The sequence below is a fragment of the Argiope bruennichi genome, chromosome 3 (assembly GCF_947563725.1).
Source record: "Argiope bruennichi chromosome 3, qqArgBrue1.1, whole genome shotgun sequence".
NCBI classification, from domain to species: Eukaryota; Metazoa; Arthropoda; class Arachnida; order Araneae; family Araneidae; genus Argiope; species Argiope bruennichi.
Window position 1 is genome coordinate 137902529 of NC_079153.1, and position 11159 is coordinate 137913687.

Genomic DNA, 11159 nt, shown 5'->3' on the forward strand with positions numbered 1-11159 from the left:
ACATTTCGCAAAAATAACGTCTTGAGAAATAAATTTTTTTCTAGGATAAAATAAAATATTGTGTTTTATTATTCCTTCAAGTATAGCTAATTGATGACAAAAGTGCAGATTCTAAGACAATCCAGATCCCCCCCCCTCCTCTCCCTCGGCTCTGAAATAATGCACTGTTTTTTGGACAAATATATGCCCAAGTCTAACATTAGTTTTTATAATTCTAATTTCCTCTATATTTTTTTCACTATTTCTTATGTTTATTAAGAATACATATTTTCTGCTTAAAACGACAACAACACCGATCAATCTATCAATTTTCATGTTCTAGTAGAACTCTCAAGCAAATTCGTTTTATTATTAATTTTCTTCCATTTATTTAATGTTAGATTTAGTTTCCAAGAAAAATACAAACTTACTACCAACATGTTTGGAATACTTTTATAGGTGATAATGGGAATTATTTAAGAGATCTTAGTGTGAATATTGTGATACTGACTTAGTTTGGCCTACTCTCGCTTAGTTTAGCACATTTAGACGATCCTTTAAAATATTCGTAACTAATGAGTAAAGATCCATTTCGTAGGGGAAATGTGACGTCTTCTGCCAGCAAAACGACCTTGGAACAACTGTATATAAATCTGATTATATGTGAGGAAAGAATTTTTATACCTGGAAGACTATTCAAGAGAAATTGCTATACATTTTTGCTTGGTGGTAAGTCTCCAGCATCTGCTCAACCGCAATGACCGATTTGTTGTCAGAGCGCACGTCGGTCTATCATTTTTTTAGATAATGCTGATTGGAAATGTAGATAGATGTCGGAAGTCATAACTTCTTTCTTCTATTCTTGTTTTCAGCCATGTCTTACTTCAAATCATTAAGTCTAGTTGTTTCAACTTTAAAAGTATTATTAGAAATGAGTAGGAAAAAGAAATTCATCAACATAAAATTTGGCATGTTTCAACATTATATTTTATTCTAAAATATAACAATAAAAATAAAAGTTTATTTTGCTTATAGATTTGAATTAATGATTAATGTGTAGACTGTCAAAAAAAAAAAGTAAAAAATGATGTGACAAAGTGATTACTGAGACCGAAATAGGACAGAAATATGCATTTATCTCCCCCCCCCCCGTCCCTGATATCTTGAAAGAAAATGGAATGGTTTAAAAATAACGTAAACGTGTATTAATTAAAGTTTAAAAGAAAGCAAAAGTCGTTATGAATACTTAAAAAAATGTTATCAAAAGTCATGAACTAGATATTAAAAATAAGCCGCTATATTATGTATGTTTTTTTAAATCTACTTTTATATTTTGGGAAAATATTTAAAATTTGTAAGAAGTATTAAATAATTATTTGGAGTATTATATACTCCATTTATCAATAACAGAAAAAAAAAAAAAATTGCAGCATAAAATATACAAGAATGGAATAGCACCTGCCAATAGAAATAAACCTTACCCAATCTTTTCTGCATCCCGTGTTTGTCAAGTTAATGACCTCAATTCAAACTCAACTGCCAAACGATTTTGATTTACTTGCTTTTGCTTGCTAAGCTGTGAGGGGAAGAGACCCGGGAAGAGCGGAGAAAGCAGACAAAGATATCACAAAACAGTTTTATTACGATCGTTTGCGCTGGACGCGGAAACATTGCTGTCCGCACGCACAGCTGTTTTAAGGGGTGATCGACCGGAATCGATCAACTTTTCCTGGAATAAATTTTCTCCGGTGTTTATCTCTCCTGGGCGGGAAAAGCGAGTTTCGGAAAAACGGGCGTCATTGCACTGCAGGGTGCGTGGTGGGATGGACACACCTGAGTGCAGCATTCATGGGAAGCGAACCGATCCACACCAACACCGTCAGCGTGCCTGTCGCATGGTGAGTGCTTCCTTCTCATACACAATAGGTGGATTCTTTTTCTTACTTGTCATTATAACTGTTACTAGAAAGCTGCTTTCGAAAACATCCGACAAGATTTTATATAAAATAAGATAGCCCTAAATCTTTCCATTATAATTTATTTTGTGTTGACAGTGTTTTTATTCATTTTGTTTCCAGCAATTTAATATTTCATCTTTTTTTCTCCCCACATCTTTGCTCCATTTGTTTGTCTCTCTTCTCCCAAACACCTCTAAGAATGTGCGCCTCGAAGTTACGTTTAGTTAGTTTGAGCAAATTAACGTCTTGCTTTGAAGCTACACGAGAGGTATTTTGGAGTGAACCTCATTAATTTGAACAATGATCAAAGACGATATTTGAACCCCCACTCTCAAAACTTTTATCTGCATATTTCGGTGATCTAGAGGAATAGTATTAAACGGACAATTTCTTCCGATAAATCAAGTCGGATTCTTTTTTGTCAAAGAATGAAATGAAATAAACTTTTGAAAAGAATGAAATAAACTTTTATTTCCTTTAATATTGCAACTAGGCAGATAATTTCAATTACACACTTTCATTAAATAAGATGGAAGATTATATGAAAACATTTTGGCTTTGGGGGAGGTTGACAGTAAAAAAATTTAAAAGAAAAGAAAGAAAGAAAAAAAAAAAGAAAAAAAAGAAAATTTTAAGTAAAAGTGTTAGTTGATAAAGTGTTTCTCTTCCTTTAATCTATGCACGCACAAAATTTGATATTTTTATCTGCAAAATTTGCAGAACTGGGTTTATTTTTAAGTTTAGATGGTTTAATCACACATTTTTTAAAATATTTTTTTTTCATAAAGACAAATTTATTTAACGCAAACAAATTGTAACGTTCAAATCTATGTCCAATAACTTATCATCCAATCGTAACAACGTCGATGAAATTTGTCAGTCTTGCATACTGTTGTTCATTTTGATTGAACGACAGTTGCAATTTCGACTTTATAAAAAGGGAAAAGAAACTTGGGAAATTGGACATCTAAAATATCTCAAAGAAGTATTGGAATGCCAATTCAGGAAAAAAAAATGCGTACTTTCTAAAAGAATATTTTAGTAAGAAAGAACGTTTAGGAATACTGATGATTTATTTATATTGTATGTAATCATAATGCCGACATAGTTGTAGAATGCAAACAACATTTCCTGAATTTCCGGAATCCTTTAAAGAAACCTGTTTACAGAATAGATTAAGCGATCAAATTATTGGATCCTTTCTTCCCTCGGGAAGAAAGGGAAGATGCAATTATACAAATACAATTTATGCAAATGATACAAAAACTGATATTTTGGCTTATTTTTCAAGTTACCTCTTGCTAGAGAAAGAACTTTTTATTCAGAACTCGGCATTTCAAAAACGACGATGCATTACCTTTCATATGGGCGTTTAGTTCTCTAATGAAATTTAAGAGTCTTGACTTTCTTTCAGAAGCCGCAATGAAATTTAAAAAAATTAATTTATACCAAAATTTTTAAAACACTCGCTTTTATCGTTGCACGAAACAGTTATTTTTTAAAAATCAAATATCTGCAGTCAAAATTAAAATCGCAAAGTTTTGAAGAACAGACAATAATGGGTGAAGGCCGTAAAGCCACAAAGAATAACGGAAGAAAGAAAGAAAAAAAAAATCCTAAACATTCATAATACAAAAATTAAAATATGTGATTACAGTTACAATTTACTGAAAATTTTCCTCTTTGTGCCACCCGATTTTACGCTTTTTGTTTTGATCTCCAAATATTTAATGAAAAAAAATTATTTATTCTTTTTAATATATTTATAAAATTATTTTTTTAAAGTTATATTTACTATTTAAAAATGTTTTCATTCTATTTACTGTGTAATTGTTTCAGAAGAAAGATTGTAAGGAAATATCGTTTAGAGATAGTTTACAGATTTTGCAATACATTTCTATGCAGTATGGAGTCTACAATAAATTTCTCAACTATACAATTTCCATACATTATAAAGAAAATTCGCAAAGGAACAAATGTACAGTGGCTCAAACAATTGAGAGTGCACCTTACTTTTACTTGATAAATCCGACTTTCAATATAAATAACACATTACCGATTTACACAATACAAAAGTTTTAACTTAAAGTAAAAATAAAGAACAATAAACAAACAATTTCTAAATGGAAAAATTTTGGAAGCATTTTAAATAAACATACGCAGATTTTTACTACAAAAATTGAGAACAAATACACCAATGGAATTTTTATAATATCTCACATAGAAAGAAAGTGTCAGTATTTAGTTGCATCTCTTTTGGCTTTTATAATGGATTTTAAACTTCGTGGTACCGATTCGACTAATTTTTGGTGGTATCTGAAGATATTTTATTCCATTCTTCATGCAACAATTGTTTTCTTTCTAATTGTGTGCTTTTGAATCACTATTTTGTGTGTGACCCACATATATTCAATGGCATTGAGATTGAGGTATTGTTGTGGTGTATATGACTGCTGTCTACAATGAAAAAGACACCACATTTTGTCGCTACGTGCATTCTGTTTGGGGTTGCTGTCCTGCTGGAAAAGGAAATTTCTATCTAAATCCAAATTTTTAGCACTTTCCTTTAAATTGCTGCGACCATATGGTTCATACAATTTGCTGCAGAAATTTCCCAAATCATAGGCAGAAGTGTAAGCACTGACACTGTGCGAAAGGTAATTAGACAAGCTGAATAGAAAAGATTGTTAGAGATAAACTGTTCATCAGCTTGCAAATTTAGAAAAAGCGTTTGAAGTTTGCAAAAACTCGGCAATTGATGGCCAATAACTTTTGGAAGAAAGTTATTTAGTGATGAAAGTAAACTCAACATTTGTGGCAGTGACAACCATCGCATCAAATGGACAAAGCTTTGGATTCAAAAAATTTATATCCTATAGTTAAACATGGTGGTGACTCCATAATGATTTGGAGTTGTATGTCTTTCGAAACTTAGATTTTGTAGATGGAGTTATAAACCATATGGTTTACTTAGATATACTTCGCAGCAATCTAAAGGAAAATGCTATACATTTGAGTTTAGAAGAAAATTTCATTTTCCAGTAGGACAACGACCCCAAACAGAATGCACGTAACGACAAAATGTGATGCCTTTTTTATTGTAGACAACAGTTACAAACACTACCACAGTCTGCCGACATTAATGTAATTGAACATCTGTGGGCCACACTCGAAAGAGTGGTCCAAAAACACAAAATTAGAAACAAAACCCATTTAAAACAAGTGTTGCAAGAAGAATGGGTAAAATATCTTCAGATACTACCAAAAATTAGTCGAATCGGTGCCACGACATTTAGAGACCATTATAAAAGCCATGCAATTAAATACCGACATGCAATTAAATACCGACACTTTCTTTCTATGTGCAATATTACAAAAATTTCATTGGTGTATTCTCAATTTTTTTGAGGCAAAAATCTGCGTATGCTATTTAAAATGCTTCAGAAATTTTTAGAGGATTGTTCTTTATATTTACTTTAAATTAAAACATTTGTATTGTTAAAAATGGAAACATGTTTCCACTTCTCGGTAATGTTTATTTATATTGAAAGTCGGATTTATCACGTAAAAGTAAGGTATACTCTCAATTGTTTGAGCCACTGTATATATTCAACAAATAATGATTCATACCATTAGAGGCAATCAAGAAACAATAATTGTTTTAACATAATAAATACTTCACGGCATCATTATATAAAAAATTATATTTTTAATTTTTGATTTTAGGGCGACATTCGGTGGAAGTACTTGCCTCCTATTTCTCCTGTGTTACATCTGTCAGAAGAAACTCCAAGAACAAGAAGCCCAATCAGAAAACCCAACGCAACAGGTAGGGATAAATGACGTGATGTTTGGAATAATGACGATGTGAGATGAATTCTAATTTCATTCGAATGAAATGAAATCGTATAGAGAGAAAAAGGTAAAAATGTTTGAAAGTTGTGCAAAACCTTCTTTGTTTATGAAAATTCAAAATTATCGGAATGCGTGGCAAAACAGGTGACTCTCCTTCTGGAAGGATGAAAAGAAACGCTTGAAATAGACTTCAATTATGAACTGCAGAGACGGAGCCTTTAATAGCGAAAAACATGCATTCTATCTGAATGTCTTTTACAAAAATTCTGAGAGCCACGTCAAACTCATTTTAAACATGAAATGTCGTTGATAAGAAAATTAAGACTACATCAAGTAAGCAGCCCATAAAATACCTCTTTCAGTTCATACTTTATGTGCTAGCGCGAAACAAAGTTTAATTCTTTCAATTTTTCTGTAAATTGCATGATGTAAACATCTTTAAGCCAGAATGCAATACCAATTAATGCAATCAAGCCAGATTAAAGGAATATCATGCTATGATGTTTTGGATTAGAGTTTCGATTTTTCTCCATTATTCATTTTCATGTAATTTATTTCATTTGAGACTTTCCTTTTTAATTTCGAAACTTCTTAACGAATTGAAGATCCACTGATATAAATAGAAATAAAATTTAAAAAAAAGCAGTGAACAGTGATTAACTAAGGAAATTCAATTTTATAAAATAAAACATAGTTATAAATTTGATAATTGCCATTAAAATTATGACCCATTCAAGAAGACTAAAATAAATTTGCATATTTTTCTTTTAAATCTTTTATAGTGTCAAATAGTGACGGATATTAACAAAAGAAATCTTTTATAATAATAGAGCTTATTGTTTGAAACTATCGGAGATTTAGTTTAAATAAATTGATAATTCTGTTTTCAAAATATTCAAGGTTTTTGTTGCATTGGATCTCATAATTTCGACGGGTGGTTTGACGGTGAGGAGGGCAGCTAAAGTGGCGCCTCCATTTCAAAGCTTCAATTCAGAGCTTCTACACTTTTGCCCATCAGCAGATTCAAGGCGGCCAGTCTTTGATGGAATCAGGTCTGAAAAAGGGATCCTTCTGTCTTGAAACTGAGTCAGTTGTGTTCCTGTTGTGGGTGTGTCTCAGACAATTGTATCAGAGAGAAAATGCCTCAACGAATTCATCTATTAACAATACTATAAGTATTTCGAAATGAGAAGAAATATTTTAAATAAAGAGAATTTTCGTACGTGAACCGTAAAATAATTTTAAAGAATCTCACAATATCACGTGCGGTCGAAATTAAAAGAGAAATTTTGCAATATTAGCATCGGTGCCAATTGATAGTTTATTCAGTTACAGTATCAGTAGATTGGAAAGAAAAAGTCATTTCCTAAAGAAAAAGTTAAAGCTTCCTGTGTGTTCGTCCACTTATGGCTTTTAAAATGCAAAATAAACTCAAAAATATTTTGTCATTATTGTCATATTTATCAAAAATATTTATCATTATTGTCATATTTATCAAAAATATTTGTCATTATTGACATATTAGTCAAAAATATTTTCTTTTGTCCTTGTTATTGACTCAACGCTCTTAATACCATTCCGTGACATAAAAAAAAAATTACAAATTTTAGAATCCGCAGATTAAATAAAGATTCTATTAAAAAATCTATGCTTTTCCCAGGTGTTTATTCTAAATAAAAGACATAAAAAATGTTATTTAGTATCGAATCTTTTAATGAATTTATAAAAGGTTTTATATATTGATTAACGATAGAAAAGTTTCTTTTAGATAATCTTTGCATTTGAAAAATTCTGCAATCTGCTATTGCCCTGACAATCCCTATCCGCATTAGGAAAGATATGTTCAAATGATAAAAACAAAAATAGAATTATGTTACAAAATTTCTACTTTATCACTGAAGTTAATTGTTCCGACTCTTTCAGTAACGAAAGAAACTCGGTGTGGCAAAAGCAATTTTCTTACTTAATCTCGCAACTAGAATGAGTTTCATAAAATATGTAGAACAACCATACTGAGAAAACAGACTTAGTGTCCATCCATAGTTGATAATACCATGACAACAGATGAACACAGAGCAGGCTTTTACCCGATGTTTCCAAGAAATGAATAGGAACAAAAGTTGGTAAACTCCAAAAGTGCGATTAGTAATAGGCAGTGTGTTCTGTTCCAGATCATTAGGGATTTGAGGGAAAATGAATACCATTCATTTCATCATAAGGTAAGAGTTCAAAGAAATGCTATTAAGTAATTGGATATTAGCAATCAGCATCAGATTGATGGCTGGTTGAAGAACAGCCACAAAAAAAATTAAGTAGTAATATCAATTATAATAAATATTTAGTGGGTTGAGTTTTTGTAAAATAAAAAATGACAGTAAAAAATGTAATCTTGCAAAGAAATCGTGAAAAGTAACCGTGAAGTTGTTGAATTATAAGATAAAAATAAATGATGAATGATACCTTTCTTGCTCCCCATTTTGAAATATCCATTACTTCACTAGTAAAGTTAAATCCATTGCTCACAGTCTTCATTTGTACTCACTATTTTCTACTAATTCAATTTCCTCGGCCACACTTCAGTATCTTACTTGCGTTGTGATGTCATATAGACGAATGGTTGAACAGATTGGCTTCCCCTTTATTCCGCAGGATTTCTAGTTATGGTTTTTAATAGACCATGTTTATAGCAAAAATCTTGTTAGATTTTCGTAATTCCTGTTATTTTTAGATTTTCTTTTAATATTATTTTTATTTTTATTTAATGAATAATGATAGCAACATCTGAAATATTTGTGGTTAAATTTTCGTATAATTTGACGCTATATAACGTCAATAGAAAAAGTGAATTCAAACAACCTTTATTTCCTTTCCTTTACAAAGGATAATTGAATTTAATTATATTATTTCTTTATTTTTACTTTTATTTGATAATAATTTCTGTCTTTTCTAAGCAAGAAAATGCACTTTCTAATATACAGAAATGCATTTTTTATAAAATAGTGCTATTTATAATTTCATAACTCAACTGTTTTTGTCACAAAAGAGTAGAATTTCCCAAGAAAATTTCATTGAGCAAGACTCATGGGTCTGAAGGTCTGCATGTAAGTTTAAAATCCCTTATGTCACTAGAATATTTCTTGACTTAAACAGCATAACATATAATTCTTTATTTCATTTAGATAATTTTTTAATTGATATGTATGTATATGACTAATAGTTTAGAAATTAGTGATTGGGAATTAATTAGTTGTCATTTAACCGGAATATATAACATGTTTACTTTAAAAAACATATAATTATTAAATGATATAGATATTTTGAAAGATCCCAGAAACTGTTTTCTTGCGTTAATGAGAAAAAAAAAAACATTAATTTTATTTTGTAGTAACCGGTACTAAAAACTGCAATCTTATATGCTTAATTTGCAGCAAAAATTAACTTGATCTTTTGATTTGAGCTTTTATCAAATTGCTGTGAATCAATCAAATCAATATGTTGTGTTGGCAACACACTGATAAAAGCTTTTTCACGCAGCTCGTGCCCACTCAGTTAAATATCATTTTTATTTCACTATATTATTCACATCGTGTCGGAGAATATGCGTAAAATAATTTTAATTGGTAAAAAAAATCATACGACAAAATAACATGCACTATCGAAAAGATATTTTTTTAATCCAAAAGTGAGATCAAAATCTTTTTTGAACTGCAGTTCTTTCAAAAGTTAGTGCCGACTCATGTCAAAAAAATTTCTTTCATTTTTTAATTAATTAAAATTGTAATTAAATATAAAAAAACCTCGAAGGATTCATTTTTCCCCTTCAAAGTACATATGGGCCAAGTTATGCAACTCTGGGTAACATGCGTAAGTTTGTAGTTTGTAGAGCATAATTTCTTTTATAAGTAGATGTGGGATGTCTAAAGTTCAAAGTATTCGAAATATGGGAAATATTAATCGTTTTATACTATTCTAACCTGTTTTCAGCATTCTGTAAAACGCTGGATTTCAAACTTTTTCCAGTAATATATATATATTGACATCATTTTTTTTTCTTCAAATCATCGCTATCTCTCTTCCTATTATGACAATTTTTTTGTGTCCACTCGTAGCATCCTCTCCCCCCCCCCTCCGACTTATAATTAGCATATAAAAGATGCATTATTATAGAAAGTCAATCCCAGGGATCTTTTTTAGGATTGTTTTTCTGCTTATTCATGATTTGCAAAGCATTAAAAAAAAAGTGAAACTAATATAGTTTTCTGTTTAAAATGGGTCCTTTTATAACGTACAGACAGGATTTTAATTTTTAAGTTTTGAAAAATACAAAACAGGAATGATTAAAGAAAATTCTTAAGAATGGCTGATTATTGAGTTATGGAAGGATTTGTTACAGTTTTCTCATTTTAAATTTCGCCTTTTATTTATCTTAAAAAGATATTTAGAAAATAGCGCTTAAAGTTAAATGTGAAATAGATGCTTAAACAATGGATTCGTCGAATGAAAGTGTGTAACTGATACATTAGTACAAATATTTTGCTGACTTGTGCTCTTATAAATTGTCCATAATAAAATCTCTGTTTCTAGGTGTACGTTATCTCTTCCGCACCAAGAGCCAATCAAATGGATGGAAATTTCCGTCAAGCTCCGCCTGATTATGAAAGTGCAGTTTACGTAAAGCGTCTGCAAATAGAAGAGCCACCTTCCTATGAGACTGCCATTGCTAACAAAAGTTTTCCTTCGTATTGTTTGACTTTGTAAATACTTTTTTTCTACAAAATTAACATGTTTGATAAAATATATTATTTATTTCTGTACTTTAGAAATTATTTGATTTGATATAATTTAGTGATGCCTCTATCATCTTCAGTTCATTTCTCTAGGGGAAATATATTAATTCTCTTTAAGAACTTTTTTAAAATTTTAAAATCCAGAATTGTTTTCTTATATGTACAGGGGAATAATAAGTTTATGCAAAAAAAAAAAAAAAAATATTAGCATCTTTGAAGTTTCATATGAATTTACAATTTGAATTTATTATTCATTAAATATTACTAATTATCTTTAAAGAATTAACTTCGTTTTGTTCTTGAAATTCCATAAAAAAAACTTTATGATCTGCAGTTTAGCCAATTTGGAAAAAAAATCGGAGGACTTAGACCAAAAGTATAATTTTTTGTGCATCAATGCTATACGTTAGAAGTTAAATCCCATATAAAGGAAAAGCGGTAGTTGTATTTTTGTGGAGTTTATATTTTTGTGATATATTAAAGACTAAATACAATCTGAATGATAAAATCTGAAGCATATGTAATAAGAAGTAAAATTCTAAATTATATCTGAGAAATATCCGACCATTTGCAATCGATA

At 30.2% G+C, this 11159-nt stretch overlaps 1 protein-coding gene across 1 annotated transcript; it reads left to right on the top strand.

The window, feature by feature from the left end:
* Nucleotides 1–1684: 1684 nt before the first annotated feature.
* LOC129964120 (uncharacterized) lies at nucleotides 1685–10683 on the top strand. The gene is made up of 3 exons (XM_056078810.1): nucleotides 1685–1877; nucleotides 5664–5766; nucleotides 10377–10683. Exons 1-3 carry the CDS (start codon nucleotides 1828–1830, stop codon nucleotides 10548–10550), a joined length of 327 nt encoding a protein of 108 aa, XP_055934785.1. The 5' UTR covers nucleotides 1685–1827; the 3' UTR covers nucleotides 10551–10683.
* The last annotated feature ends 476 nt before the right edge of the window (nucleotides 10684–11159 follow it).

Bases quoted from the DNA above. Each gene is read 5' to 3' on its own strand.
- LOC129964120 (XM_056078810.1), top strand. From the start codon at position 1,828: ATGGGAAGCGAACCGATCCACACCAACACCGTCAGCGTGCCTGTCGCA. The intron at 1,878-5,663 runs GTGAGTGCTTCC...TTTTGATTTTAG, and splicing joins GTCAGCGTGCCTGTCGCATG to GGCGACATTCGGTGGAAGTA. The intron at 5,767-10,376 runs GTAGGGATAAAT...CTCTGTTTCTAG, and splicing joins CAGAAAACCCAACGCAACAG to GTGTACGTTATCTCTTCCGC.